Source organism: Lytechinus pictus, chromosome 3 (genome assembly GCF_037042905.1).
Source record: "Lytechinus pictus isolate F3 Inbred chromosome 3, Lp3.0, whole genome shotgun sequence".
NCBI classification, from domain to species: domain Eukaryota; kingdom Metazoa; phylum Echinodermata; class Echinoidea; order Temnopleuroida; family Toxopneustidae; genus Lytechinus; species Lytechinus pictus.
Window position 1 is genome coordinate 45,035,727 of NC_087247.1, and position 16,423 is coordinate 45,052,149.

The 16,423-nt window shown below is 36.6% G+C and overlaps 1 protein-coding gene across 1 annotated transcript; it reads left to right on the plus strand.

The window, feature by feature from the left end:
* Positions 1 to 386: 386 nt before the first annotated feature.
* On the plus strand, positions 387 to 15,404 carry LOC129255572 (NADH dehydrogenase [ubiquinone] 1 beta subcomplex subunit 11, mitochondrial-like). Its single transcript, XM_064097149.1, has 3 exons — positions 387 to 841; positions 12,915 to 13,042; positions 13,663 to 15,404. Exons 1-3 carry the CDS (start codon positions 608 to 610, stop codon positions 13,808 to 13,810), a joined length of 510 nt encoding a protein of 169 aa, XP_063953219.1. The 5' UTR covers positions 387 to 607; the 3' UTR covers positions 13,811 to 15,404.
* Positions 15,405 to 16,423: the final 1,019 nt, after the last annotated feature.

Here is a 16,423-nt window from a genome sequence, read left to right on the forward strand (position 1 = left end):
GGTGCGCAGCTATGTTTTTTTTTTAATATTTCATTTAAATACGATTTTTATTCCTTCTGAATAAACATGTTATAAAAAAATTCTTTTCTTAATTTAAGTGTCTTTTTTAATGGAAACCCGGTACCAGATGGACAAGTTACTAAGTTGACTTGATATACTGACCACATCGGGAAAAAATTGTAATATAAAAGTGCACTTATAGCGATCTGAGCAAAATTGTGATATATTTCCCCCACTTTCTTCAGTTGTCCCCTACGTACCCATATTTTTAACCCCCCCCCCCCCCCTCCTCCCCATATTCTGATGATTCAGATCAGTATAGGCCTACCCCGGCCGCACCCCTTTCCCCCTTTTTTTAACAAACAAGTCCACACATTGATATTCATAATGCCTATCATTTTCATTTATTCGATGTACGATAAAAACAGCCAATGTGGAAAAACTCCCTTGCTCAAGGGCATAATTATGTGCCGTACTGGGAATCGAACCCTCGGATCTCCAATCAAGCCACTCGGTCACGGCCCCTCGCTCCCGGCCGGCCCAAGGCCCTATTGGGCCGGCCGAAAGGGCGAACTCTCGACAACATTTCGATAAACATTCGTCCAACATGGCGTCTCTTGGCCGAGTGTGGAGAATCGGAAGCAAAGTTCTAACGGGAAGTTCATCCATTGTTCGTCCCAATTTAAGGTCGATTCCATGCCGAGTATACAGTTCTACAACTAAGAAAGTTGAGCAGTCAGAATTTATCATAGGAAAACAGACAGAGGTCGACCCTGCACGGGTAGAAGAAATCATCAGAGAAGGCACCCGTCCTGAATCGGAATCAGACGCATCAGATCCCGTAGGTTTTGCTATTGTCCCACACATTCGGAAAGATGTAAGGCGGGGGTGCTGTCCAAATAAGTAACGTTAGCTCTGCCTCTGAGTCTGAGACGTCCGTGTAGCCTGGAGGGTTCGGGAGGGGGGTGTTACTGTAGTGTTAGCTATCGAAAATATCAATATCGACGAGCTTAGATTGCTGTAGACAGCTGGCAGCTGTCTGTTTCGAGGAGTTTTTTAACATTTTTTAATTTCTAAATTTCTCCTCATACACAGACGGCTCGCTATCGTGCAGCCACCATTAGGGGACTTACAATGCAAAATCCCCCCGTCGGGGCTCTTCAATTTTTGTCTTTAATGAATCAAACTTTTGAAAATTAACGCGACCGAAATGCAAATTAATATTCCCTCTTGGCATCAATTGCCAAAAAACTGGGAAAATCAAGTTAAAAGGAACAAAAACAGTGACTTACCTCGGCTGTCGCGCAACTTCACTGCCCTGTTTTATCCGAACTTAATACACATAAACATATGGCCATTGAGTCCCCTGTACAGATCGCGCTAGAACTTCGGTCTCTGTATTTGGTGAGTGAAGCCAACGGAGTTCAGCTGAACAACCAACATAACAGAGACCGAAGCTATTGGTCTAAGATTGCTGCTAAATGCACCACATTTTATGTCTATTTAATGCTTCTCCGGCCACACAGCCGTAACGGTTTTGCGAATTGCGATTGAAGCAGAAAGGCAAAGTTCAAGTAGGCCCTACTGATAACTGCAAAAAGACTCAAAGGAAATGATTTAAATTCAATCTCATTTTATACTTACAGTTACAGTTTATACTTTTTTAAATAGATTTATTCACATCGATAAATTTACTCCATACTTCCCAATGTCTGGATCGCTACATCCTAAGAAAGTGCGATTAATTTTGTGAATGCGTGTTGCTTATGTCAATGTCAATGACCGACTACAGCTACGGACCGCATGCGTATCCCTTTGAGCTTGCGCCGCGCCCAGGCCAAAGAATGTTCCGACTCTATGTGGAAGCCTCGGAAGTTTTCTTCCGAGGCTTCCAAATAATGGGCATCGTTATTCACGAGACAGTGTCCCCAACTTATATAATTTGCATGTTTGTTTTGTTTTCAGATACTCACTGAAACTATAACTCTCATAAGACTTCTGTTGATGTTTATACTAATAATATCTAGGGTGCGACATAAGCGCTTGCCCGATTCGATTGCCCGGGGCAAGTAAAAGTTTCGGGCAAGTGTTTTGAAGCAAAGAGTCGGGCCACTCACACAACATGCGAGGTTAGTATACTAACCTCGCACAACGCATGTCATTTCATAATGAATTTTGACGTTTTCATTCATCAAACGAATGTGAGAATATGAAACACACCTAAATCTTCACAATATACTAAATTTAGTAATCTTAATCTTATAATGTAATCTAATTTTAAAAATCAGCACGAACTTATCTATAAAAATGGATTTTAAACGCTTACCTCCAAATCTCAGCCAGTTACTCCGTCCGATCCTTAATATTGCGGTGGAAATTACGCAAACAACAATCGAAATGCGAATTTTTCCTATCGAACAGTCTAGATTCAAGTCGCCGGCGCATAATAGGAAATTGTACCAAAAATCAACAGGTTGCATGTCACGTATAATCGCTGATGGCGCTACATCATAAAATAACGCTGAACAGCAAAAAAAATGCGGAGCGCCTAGAACGCAGTCAGCAGTACAGCTGATCTGACGTAAACGACGTAAACAAGCAAGTTTATTAAATAATATCGCGTGCCCTCTCTGTGCGTATAGAGAGAACCAGCTAATCGGGGCCATGCCTGCTTCGACATCAAGAAAAATCATCGATATAAAGTACCAGAAAGACAGAGAGGAATTGAAATTGGCTTCATATCGTTCGGTAAGTTTCATATCCAAAGCTTACTTCATGTAAAATGTAGATAAATTTCAAATTTTTAAATAAGAATAAAAAACTTATTGCAAGTGCCGTGCCAGCGATTATCCTGTGCACGGCGGCGGTAATGTACCCATAGGTGAGAGTTGGGCAAGTGTTTTGAAGCAAAGACAAAAACTGCTTGCCCGAATCGGGCAAGCAAAATTCTCCTATGGAAATTTTATTTTAGAAAGATTCCCCATATTTCACCATCAAATTATAGAAAAGAAAAAGAGAAAAAAGAAAGCAATATCATTTATTTCTTCTTTCAAAAAAGTTTATAATTCGAATTGCAAAATTTTCGCCATTTTCTGCAATAAACACACAGCTCAGAGACATACACACACACACAGAATCACTGGCAGTCTAGCATACCTAGCTAGCTAGCGCCTAGTCCACGCAGCCGATGCATGTAGTTAAGTTTTTACAGAGTACGGTGCACGTGCTGCACGAACGAAGTTTGCTCTGGAAGAAATCTCCCACAGAACTGTCAAAATTCACATTTCTTACCAATGAAAATTCTTGTAATGTCCATATTTCCTAAAAATTTGAGTAGCTCTGTCATTTGTAAGCAGTAAAAGGAGAAATTTTCACTTCTGTTTATGCTTAAAAAAGATCGGGTTTCGAATGATCGTCTGTATCGCACACACTGAAATACATTGTTTGACAGTCCCACATATGCATTTGTGTGTATGTTGATAAACGTGGTTTCTTTCGTAACTATTTTTTTTTAGCCAAGGAAATTGATAAATTTTCTTCTTTATTTATGACAGGATAGTTTGAGCTTTCTTCCTCTCTAATTTCTTTCTGCCTATTTTCCTTCTTTTGAATCTCTTTATTTCTTTATAAATTTACTTCTTTTGTTCATTTTTTCTGTTACTATAGCTGTCTTTCTTTATGTCATTCTTTTCTTTCTATCTTTTTTTCTTTCTTCCTTCCATCCAACCTTTGTTTACCTCTTTCTTTAATCCTTCCTTCTTTTTCCCCTTCTTTTTCCCCTTCGTTTCATTCTTTCTTACTCTCTTCCTTCCGTCCATCCATTCTTTACCTTTTCTTCCTGTCTTTTTTTCTTCCTTTCTTCATCCCTTTCATTCTTTCTTTTCATTCTTTCTTTCCTTCATTCCTTCCTTTCTTTTTGTCTTTCATTCTTTCTTTCTCCTTCCTTTCTTTCCTTCTTTTTTCCTCTCTGTTTTTCTTTATTTCTGTCTTTAGTTCTTTTGATCTTTCTTTTTTCCATCCATCCTTTCTTTTCTTCCTTATTTTTTCTTTCTGCCTTCCTTCATCTCTATCCTTCATTCCTTCCTTCATTTCTTTCTGTCTTTCGTTGTATCTTTCTTTTCTTTTTTTTCCCCTTCCTTCCATCTATCCTTATACCTTTTCTTTCTTCCTATCTTCCTTCTTTCCTTCTCTCATTTTCTGTCTTTCTCTTTTCCTTCCTTCCATCAATCCTTTACCTTTCTTCCTTCTTTCCTTTCTCTCGTTTTCTTTCTTTTCCTTCCTTTCTCTTTACCTTTTTTCTTTCTTGTTTTCCTTTTATTCATTCCTTTCTTTCCTTCCTTTCTCTTCCTCATTTTTTTTTCTATTTTTTTTTCTCTCCATCCTCCTTTCCCTTCTTTCTTCCTTTCTTTCTATCTTTCCATCTTTCTCTTCCCCGCAGCCACTCTCTCTCTCTCTCTCTCTTTCTTTCTTTTTTTTTTCTTTCTTCCTTCCTTCCTTTATTTCTTTGTCCTTTCTGCCTTTCTTCTTACTTTTTTTCTTTCATTTTCTCCCCCTCTCTTAATTTTTTTTTTCTCTGGTTATTTTCAGTGATTTCCCCTTTTTTTATTGTGTGTCCTAGTCCCCTCCAAAATATATGGAAAATAAATGAGATTGGGAAATTAATTAAAGAGCATATTTACCATTTATTTTGTCATGATGTTCAAGATAAAAATCATAAAAAAAAGAAATACAACTACAAGGTACATTAGTAGTCATGTTGAAAAATGTTTTTTTAAAGCCGTCAATGGTATGGTATGTAAAACTATAAGGCTATAACTTATTTTGGAGCAATAAAACTTTGTTTTGAAGGATATCTTCGGGCAAGTGAAATCTATATTCGGGCAAGTATTTTCCAACTATTTGAAAATTTACTTGCCCGACTGGGCAAGTGCTTCAAAAAAGTTATGTAGCACCCTGATATCCAATCAAGATTCGTTTATCACTGTCAATTATTGCTATGTTCATTTGTATTGTTCTTTACTCGCCTATAAAATAATGGATGTGCTCATCACGAGCGTGAGAAATATTTTTAGTCATTCATAATACATGTACTTTAATAATATTACGATTTTTTTGTTCTTATTATAATTAATTGCGATTTAAAATGTTTTGAAAGTATAGCTTAATTGACAGGAAAGAAGATTTCTAGTTTTAAATAATACACTACATGTATGTAGGCCTGTAGATGTAGCTACATAAGGCTGGGACTAGATGAAATAAAATTTAGATCGAATTTTTATATTATTTTTACACACTTTACTTTTGACAAAATAAGTGACATGACATTATCAACTGAAATTCGTAACCTCTAAATTACATTGCCCAACCTAGTAACCCACGGTACCCCTCTCTCCTCACTTTATTTTTGAGCGTATTTACTACCATCTTAAAGACGTAAAAGCGCTTCCTTCAAAAGAGAAAGAGAATTATATTGGGCCTCGAGTCGAGGTCGTATCGTATATAGCGTAGTAGTGAGTGAGTCAAAGAAATCCCGGGAAGAAATCGTGGACGAAATAATCAACAAGTTTATTTTAGGATCTGAAAAGCAGATTGTTTTTGTTTATTATATAATTCAGCTTTTTGTGTAGATCTAGGCCTGTTTTGCAGGTGTCGGCCAAGGTTGTCGGGGAAGTTCACTGTTGGCGGATTTGCCCTGAAAATTTTCAGGGTGGTCGGCGCCCGCCAACCTTAAGTATTAGTAAATTTACCCAGTCTGTTTACGTCGCCATTTTGCCTTCTTTTGTTGTCGACACCTAGATACCACACGCGTGTAGAGCTGCCAACTTAGATTTTAAAAATACTTGCATCGGCCGATAAATATCACGAATCGTAAAATACTTGCTTTGGTCGATAAATATAAAACAATTTTTATGATATTTTGCCTTTTTGGTCAATTAAAATGGAAATGTTTAGTTGAATATGCTGTGTATAGGTATGTTGCAAAAGTGCCCTGTAGGTGCATTCTGAATGAGGCATTGAGTGTGCTGGCTATAATTGCAGGGCGACTGTGGGGGCATTGCTTTGTATTGTGTTTGCATGTGCAAGGAAAGGTTATTCCCCATGACATCATTGTTTTTACGTAGTTGAATGTTTATGGCAGCTGTCTAACTTGAAAAAAAATCTCACTCGGTGATCTTGCGACTCTGTGCTACTGGAATTTTGGCCTTGCTATTCACATTTACAGGTATCATCCCACTCTAAAAGGTATTCATTCCGATAGAGCAACATTTTAACTCTATTGTGGTGAAATTTGAATGAAATCTACTGACGCTAAGTGTGTTTTTTATGTCCCTGTTTCAATGGCGTCTGTAATTTTTGGGAGTGTTGTTGGGCACTTCCATATGCCAATGTATGCGCATTGTTGTTTTCTATTAGTTCACCTTGGTCCCAATTAAGATTACAACTTTTGGCTTAAAAAACAAAGGAATACATAAGAATTGAATAGGCAATTTATACGACATTAAAACTACAATAACTTTATTTCTGGGGCTATTGAGATAAATGAGGTGTTAGATTAAAGGTCTTGATGAGCTCTAAAAGATGCCATGAAGAAAACACCTTATTTCTGAGATTTTTTTTTGCAACATACCTACTGTGTACTAATGCTATTCAAAAGTATGAAAATATATTTTTTGACCACCACCTGGAATATCAAAAGTGTTATTACCTTAAATTTGACCTTGAAATATGAAATCATGTAATTTTCATCACATTCTCCCTCTAGAGTCAGTTCAACAGGAATTGTAATGCAGATTGAGCTTTATTATGTCATTTATTAGTAAGCACATACATTTTTTTAACCATTGGTGGGAAATTCACGTTATAACCTTGAACTTGATAATGAAATATGTAATCATAATTTCATCACATTTCCCCCTTTGTAGTGTCAATTATACTGGAATTTTAATGCAGATTGAGCTTTATTATGTTATTTAGCAGTAATAGTGAGCATATGAATTTTTAACCATTATTTTTTTGTGGTGGAAAATTCACATGGGTTATGACCTTGAACTTGATTTATGAAATATAGAATCATAATTCTGTAAGATCTATAGCATTTTGGTTGTTGCTGTAAATGAAGTTTCCAATTATCTCTCCCTATTTAATATCAATATTCGTTTGATATAAACTGATAAAGGGAAGTTTGATAACCTTGGAATTACTTTGATATTTGATATTTCATTTTCAAAGACATTCATTGAATGATTGATCGACATTGTCTTGATTGTTATGATTTTTGAATTTTTTCTCGTGTTTGAATTTGCCCCCCCCCCCATCCCCGACCCAACCAGGCCATGCCAGTCTACTAATGCAATATTCCTTAAAACTTTTCATATCATAGCCTTTAAGGAGTCACTGAATTCCACAAAAAAAAGAAAATAAGTGATAAACGCTGACTTTTATTGACAAGACTCTACTCTTCCGAAGATGTTTAGTAAAGCCCCACTTGTAGATTTTCGTGTTGTAAAAATATGGTGTGTTCGTTCCGGACGACATTATGAAATAAAATGTTCGTAAGTGTTTTTTTAGTTAGATCTAGATGGTCACACTTACGTTTTCCCGTAGTACATATCCAGATCAGCGTTATTAAAATAGTAAATACACTTGGTAAAGTGTCGAAGATGATAATTTTATTATCATCACCCTATTGGCGTAGCGAAAAAAAGAAAAAAAGGAAAGAAAGAAAAAAAAAAGAGGGAAAAGAGAGGAAAAAAGAAGAGGAGGAAGACGAGTGAATAAAATAAGATGAGGGGAAGACTTGGAAAATAAAAAGAATCTCTCATGTCACTAAAATTTTCGCTCGCGCTTCGCGCTCGCATTCCCTGTTAGGTGATTTACATATCTCGTTCAATATGGAGCTTAAATATCAGGTTTGGAAGTCAATATACATTATACATTTCACCTCGGAAATTGAACTTTCATTATTTTGTGTGGTTTCCAAATCAATTTTTAAAAGTGCTCTGTAAAAATGAAAGTTTAAGGTCTGAATTTTAAAATTTTCTGCTCGCGCTGCGTGCTTGCAAATTTTGATTTTTCAGGTACCTATCATTTTCATGTATTCCATTTAGTTTTCAAAATATCCCTTTTCAGGTCTGATTGTCAAAACGTATCAGATAATGCTACGTGCATTTTGATTGGCGAGTTATGTCTGTCTCAATATTGATTATACAACAAGAAACTACTTAAAATCCCCTTTTCATGAGTTTATCAAAAATTTTGGCTCGCGCTATGCGCTCGCATTAATAAATAGATTAACTGATGCATCCCATTCCTAATCACAAAAGTGCTTGAAAGGTCCAGTTCTCAGAACATAATATCATCAGATTTCTCACCCTCATTGGGCATTAATAAATAAGATTTAATAATTACATTGTCCCTTGTGCTTAGCAAGAGGAATAGGAAGATAGTCATCATTTTAATATGATGACATGTCCTAAGGATGTCCCGGTCCTATGTCAAAACTCAAAGTAATGATAATGAAAAATATCAGCTCTTTATTAACTGCCATCCATATCCAGCTCACAATTTTCCTACAAGCTGCTTGAAATATAGAGCTGAAATTGACTTTTCAGATCGGAATATGAAATAATTTAAGCTCGCACTTCGCGCCTGCTTTGATTTTCATGATAAAAGATGTATTTAGAATGCCTAGGGCTAAATCTGAAATGCGCGCGCATGTTTATTCAGATCAGATTCAGATACTCAACTTGTTCTCTATGTAAATCATTATCCAGTTTCAGAGCACAATATCAAAATTTTATGCTCGCGCTTTGCGCTCGCATCATTAATGTAGGCAGGTCCCCTATTACTCATGATTTACAAAACATGAGCAGAGTGTCCCGTTTTTAGGCCAAAATCTCGATTTTTACGCTCGCGCTTCGCGCTTGCATCAATTGTTTAGTTATATAGCTATCCTGTTCACGATTACAAAAATTGATTAAAATTTTCAATTCTTTGTGTAGAAATGTCAAAAAATTTCAGCTCGCGCTTTGCGCTCGCATTATTTGATTGTTGAAATATGTAAGGTCTTCATGGCTAAGTGCAAGCAGTCCTTAACAGGTACCTTTTCAATCAGTTCAAAAGGTGTATGAAAATGTTTGCGCTCGCATTATTAACGTAAGGAAGACCCCCAATTACTCATCCTTTTCATGATTTACAAAACATGAATAGAGTGTCTCGTTTGTAGGTCTAAATCTCGAAATTTTCCGCTCGCGCTATGCGCTCGCATCAATTGTTTATTACATTCTTTTTAAGTTTCAAAAAGTGCTTAGAATTTCCATTCTTTAGGTCAAAATGTTTAAAAAATGTCAGCTCGCATTATTTAATTGTTGAAAACGGAACGTCTTCATGGCTAACTGCAATTGAGGTCTGTTACAGATACCTTTTCCATCAGTTCATTTCTGCTCGCACTTCGCGTTTGTAGTAATTATTTAGTTGCATATATATACATCTTTTTTCAGGAAAGCAAACATTGCCCAGAATGTTCAAATTTTAGGAAAAATACATTAAAATTTCAACAAAAAAGATTAGCTCGCGCTTCGCGCTCGCATTATATGAATAAGGATTATGATGTTTATTCATGTATTGATTAAAGACGGTCGATCTTGTTTAATCGCAGAAGAATTGAGCATGATCCAAGGGTATTACGAAATCTCACTGTGGCACGATACCATTCGTCATAGGGAACAAAGTATTCCAACAGTGTAATTCATTTTCAATAAATGATTTTAATGATCATTTGAGCTCTTTATCAATCTTATAATTCTGTGATAACCTATAAGATTATTTTCCATTAATTTTCAAACGTGTTAGATAAATATAATTACGTAAAAATCGTGACCCTCCTATTTTTCACCCCTCTTGATCAGTGGACGAATCCACTCGAAATATGATGATGATGTCATTATCGACTGGGGGTTCTGCCTCTGCTCGCTCGGACCGAGTAAGAAATCGTTAAAAAAATTACTGGGACATCATGTTACTCTGCCGAGCAAGGCATGGCAAATTTTCAATAAAAATCGAGAAACATCATAAATAGCAACAAATAATAATGATAATGCTACGTACCAAAAAATAGTGAATCCCATTGACGCCTTCCTAGAGTGCCAGCTGAAGATATTCTCTCAACTACCATTTCACTTCTAAGACAGTGACGGAAATGGCTATTTTTGGGGTATGTTAATTTTTCATGTAAATTCATCAGTTCTTTATAATTATGAGGAGGTTTGACCAATCAGAACGATGCCCTGAGCCTTTGAAAACAACGCGTCACAAGTCTGTCTTTCTCAGTTCATTCACAAATCGCGTTCCAAAAGCAGACCGCTCGTTAGTGTGTAGGCCTACAAAGTCAATGGGCTCCCATTGACTGCATGGAGAGGGATCGCAGTCAACGAGAAATGTCATGTGACTGAAGTCCCTACTTCAACCTTCAATTTTGCATTAAAAAATCAAAAATTCTTAGCCAAATCTTTGTATAAGATGAAAGTATCCACAAATCCTTTCAAATATATGAAAAACTTTTCTCCTCCTGAAATTGCTGCATATTTAAGTAAGAACGTCATGAATTATGCACTTCCGGAACGGGGACACAATGATGGGAAAATTTTGATTCGCCAATTCGAAACATCCAATTCATTTACCACACAGACATATCGTGCATGTGGACACACGCACCGATCGTACACAAAAGTGGATTGACTCAGCTGCGTTGTTGAAACCTCTCCATGGGTTGAGATATACGTTGAGACGCCACCCCTTTTATTGTCTCGCCCACCAGAGGTGAAGGCGAGACTTAGGGATCCAAATGTCGTCCCTCGTCCGTCCCTCACAAACCAATGACACATAACTCCACAACCGTAAGTCGCTTTTCAACCAAACTTGGATGGTAGATGGACTTGGGGGACCTGCATGTTATGCTGCAGTCGGAGGTCGCATGGTAAGGTCAAAGGCCATTTTCAGGTCAACGTTAAAGTTTACATGCAAGACTCTCTTATGACACCTAACTCCGCAACAGTAAGTCACTTTTCAACCAAACTTGGATGGTAGATGGACTTGGGGACCTGCATGTTAGGCTGCAGTTGGAGGTCACATGGTAAGGTCAAAGGTCATTTTTAGGTCAACGTTAAAGTTTACATGCAAGACTCTTATGACACCTAACTCCGCAACCGTAAGTCACTTTTCAACCAAACTTGGATGGTAGATGGACTTGGGGACCTGCATGTCATGCTGCAGTCGGAAGTCACATGGTAAGGTCAAAGGTCATTTTCAGGTCAACGTTAAAGTTTACATGCAAGACTCTATTATGACACCTAACTCTGCAACCGTAAGTCGTTTTTCAACCAAACTTGGATGGTAGATGGACTTGGGGGACCTGCATGTTATGCTGCATTCGGAGGTCACATGATAAGGCAAAGGTCATTTTTAGGTCAACATTAAAGTTAACGTGCAAGGCTCCTATGACAAGTCTTATTCCATCCCAGTAATTTCATAATGAAGTTTTGATACAATTCTGTTGCGTGCCCTCGCAAACTAATCACAATATTTCTGGTTATTTTCATAAGTGGGCGAGACGCAAAATCACTTTTGCCTTGTCTTCTGAGTTTCCCTTAACAAAACAGTGATATGTACTTTTTGTCTCGCCTGCATAGCAGAGCGAGACTATAGGCGCCGCTTTTCCGACGGCGGCGGCGTCAACATCAAATCTTAACCTAAGGTTAAGTTTTTGAAATGACATCATAACTTAGAAAGTATATGGACCTAGTTCATGAAACTTGGCCATAAGGATAATCAAGTATTCTACCTGAGTTTCAGGTCACATGACCAAGGTCAAAGGTCATTTAGGGTCAATGAACTTAGACCATGTTGGGAGAATTATTTTCAAAATCTTAACCGAAGGTTAAGTTTTTGAAATGACATCATAACTTAGAAAGTTTATGGACCTAGTTCATGAAACTTGGACATAAGGTTAATCAAGTATGAGTGAACATCCTGCCTGAGTTTCAGGTCACATGACCAAGGTCAAAGGTCATTTAGGGTCAATGAACTTTGGCCAAGTTGGGGGTATTTGTTGAATTACCATCATAACTTTGAAAATTTATGGATCTAGTTCATGAAACTTGGACAATAGGTTAATCAAGTACCACTGAATATCCTGTGCGAGTTTCAGGTCACATGACCATGGTCAATGGTCATTTAAGGTCAATGAACTTTGGCCGTGTTGGGGGTATTTGTTAAATTACCATCCTAACTCTGAAAGTTTATGGATCTAGTTCATAAAACTTGGACATAAGAGTAATCAAGTATCACTGAACATCCTGTACGAGTTTCAGGTCACATGACCATGGTCAAAGGTCATTAAAGGTCAATGAGCTTTGGCCATGTTGGCGATATTTGTTGAATTACCATCCTAACTCTGAAAGTTTATAGATCTAGTTCATAAAACTTGGGATATAAGAGTAATCAAGTATCACTGAACATCCCCTGTGAGTTTCAGGTCACAAAACCAAGGTCAAAGGTCAGTTAAGGTCAATAAACTTAGGCCATGTTGGGGTAATTGTTGAATTGCCATCATAACTTTGAAAGTTTATTGATAGAGTGAATGAAATGTGGACATGGGTGTAGTTGACAAGTCTTAAGTCACCGTTCAAATGTCATTTATGGTCAATGAACGTGGTATTATGTCATTATATGAATGGTGTTTTTGTGAATGATTATTTTATTGTAGTTTTCAAAGTTAGCACTGCTGCTATATTAAATCGCGTAATGCAGGCGAGACTGCCAGAGGCGTTCCACTTGTTATTTCGAGTTGGGCTTTTCATCGTTGACAATAGTCCCATTATCCCTTTTTATATCTTTTTATTTTCTTTTTTTTTTAGACATATGTAACACATGGATTTCATGATGACCCCTACTGGGACACATATGCATACAGAGTGATCTTTTTTACAACCATCTCCATTGTCATGGTATTTGGTCCTGCTTTTGTACACTACATACCTGATCCGTAAGTAGTACAACCACTTACATGTATGAAGAATTGAATATTGTCATAAAAATTGAAAACAATGGAAATAAATATTTATCAAGATATTACTAATATTAGAAAGGCTAAATATGAAAACCCCATACTTATTTGTGGGGGGGGGGTGCATAAAATTCACAGTTTCTGGTGGCATGGTACCTTTTGTATTCTTAAATAAATTGCATATTTATTGACGCTTAACAAAAAACAACTTGCATAATGAAAACTGAGGAATACCATCTGAGTGTGTTTATGTACAGAATATTGTTATTTCATTTCCTCACTAAGTGTACATGTATAGGACTGCAATATTTATGAAAATGTACTGGTAATTGTGTCAATGTTTTCATTTGACAATGTTAAATGAAACTGAGAGATATGTTTAGTTTTAAGTATTTGTTTAAAAAAATCCTTTCCATTTCTCATAGTTTTCTAAATCCTTTTATGGTGAACAATCCAAATAGAGTTCATCAATGATTTATGGAACAAAAATTTTTTAATTTTTCAACTCCCATCATATTTGTTTTCTTTTCACAGTTACTGTTATTTTCCTCATGAAATTCCTCTGCTTATAATATATTTGAAATATGTTTAATCCTTAGAACTGGAAGGGAATGGGCAATGAAGGAAGCACAGATTGTATTGGAAGAGAGGAGAGCAGCAGGAGCACCAGTCATTGATCCAAACTTCATTGATCCTAGTAAATTGGTCCTACCTGAAGAGGATCCAGAGCCTCTCCGTACAGCATAGTTGAATAGAGTGTGTTTATTTTGATAAATTATAGCATTGTCTGCGTGCAAGGGTTAGGAACATAATGAACTGTTGCATACATGATACAAAATATTTCATCAGACCTGCACAATGACCACTCACACTATTCATGACGGTGGTTATCAAGAATTTATGACTGTCTGGAATTAAGGTCATTGCTGAGAAAAGGTGTTCTCAATTTGAATGAGGGTGAATGGATCAATATTCCTGAAATTGTCCATGTCATTTTGGGTGGTTTTCAAGAATTTATGACTGTCTGGAATTAAGGTCATTGCTGAGAAAAGGTGATCTTAATTTGAATGAGGGTGAATGGATCAATATTCCTGAAATTATCCATGTCATTTTGGGTCCTCAATTTTCATCTCCAAATATTACATGCTACACCTGATATGAAGAACTTCTCACTTCCCACATTTCATATTGTCAATTTGGAATGTTTGCTTGAGGGGGTTTGCCATGATTTGATGTTAGTTTTACGAGCTGTCAGGCTAAAAATAACCAGTGGATGTCTTGAGAAAAAAATCCTATTGAGGCCTTCTTTTGACCCAAGAACTTCATTCTGCAGATATATTTTTTAGAAACAACGTATATCTAAAGGTCCATTTCTGTTGGTCATGTTCTTTTTAAAGTCTTTTGCAAAGTAGCGTTAAAAGTTTCCACATTCACTGTTTTAGGATATGGAGTCCATGATCAAAGTGTTCTTGTTGATCTGTAGTCTATTACATTTCGAATAATGATAATAATGAACACCTGCCACCATAGAAAAGCAAAGGTTTCTTTATGAAATAGTGCCCAGTAGGTAATATGGGAATGTAGTCTTTACAGGTCCCCATACTTCTAAGGATCTGCCATAATATTAAATTATGTTTGTAATTTGTTTGGGAAGGAAATAATTTTGTTGGGCCCAATAAACAGAAGGGTCTTGAGTGATAGGCTGCTTGAAATACACCATTTAAAAAAAAATGTGAATGAAAATGGTCTCTCAAAGTCCACAATCACAACAGAAACCTGTTTCGTTTCTGATCATGAGGCAGATGAACCAGGGGGATATATTTGGGCATCTGTAAATTATTAACTCCTGTGTACTCTTGCAGGAATAATTTGAAATCACAATTTAACTAAAATACCATAAGCTTTTTGATTGTATTCACCCTAGACAATGCCAGATTTTGTATGTGAAGTACTCCAGGGGAGCATTTCATGAAAGGACTTGTCGGACGTTTTATCCGACAAGTACTGTTTTATCCGACAGTTACTATGGTAACAGTGACTCTCAGCCAATCATTATCAAGGAAAGTTGTCAGATCTGACAACTTGTCGGACGAAAATTTTGATGAAATGTCCCTCGGGTTTATCATATTGACTCTTATCCAGACATCCAAAGTTGTGCAGTCTATGTTCCTGACTCCGTTTTAGCCTTGGATTTTATGTGTATGTATCTAAGAGGATCACCCTTTACCTTTCTCAATATTGAAATGTATTGTATGAAATCAATGAATGGCTTAACATTTTCATGATGTGCAAAAATGTAAGCCATGGTTGTATTATGAATTAAAGAGTTTACAAATTCGAATCACTTTTGCTCTGTTACATCTAATTTTGAATGAGTTTCCTACTAAAGAGTACATCCCTATACCTCCACCAATTGAAGGCATATTCTTGTGCAAGTTGAAATCAAACAAACAGTTTTATTAAAAGATCCAGCCATTGGCCCTGGCTTTCTATATCTTGGAGCACGATATCACATGCCCAAGGGAAGGATCATAAAGCTATGGTTTCATATTGCTTCAGATACTCATTTGATTACTATCAGCTTTATTTGAAATGCAATCTTTAGAGATTCTAATTCTTGTTGTTAACAAGCATCTGAAGCTTGTCAAAGTTGTTTGGTTCAATCCAATTTTCTTGAAACAACACCAAAAGCTGGAATATCTCAAAAGTACAAGACGTTCATCGTTGGGCAATGTCATGTACTACATATGAACAGCTTTGTGATACAGGCTTTTAGAAAGTATATTATCATTTACTATTTTTCTAAGAGGCGAAGCCCTGAAGAAAAGTTAAAATCATAATTATCTTAATACTAGAAAGAATAGCTTGATATATTTGTTTACTAGCAATACCCATTCTTATATCTAGCAGGAGATACAGTGGTGCTCAAAAGTTTGTGAACCTTACCAGAAAATGAACATATCTAAAGTGTTCAAGCTTTGACATGTTTTAGCTATTTAATTCTGAAGTTGGGGGATAAAATATTACGTTAAAAAAGTTAGTTTCTCTGGGCTTGCCGAACATTGCAGCGTTGTCTATATTCAGCACTCAACATAAACAGTTCATATTGGGGTTCACTAATAAAACTTTTGAGGACAACTGTATCTTTCTAATCTCACCATGAAGGTTGGATGAATTCCATCAATAAAAATATGTGCATCATGGCAACAGGGTTAGGAACTTGGATCTTGTGATGTCAATTGTGAGCAACTGCCCCATATGTTAAGCGATGTAAATTCCATACGATGCCTCCATCTCAGAAAAATGAAAATTAGACATATTTTGTACATCACCCTTTTATGACGAGAAATATTTTCAGTC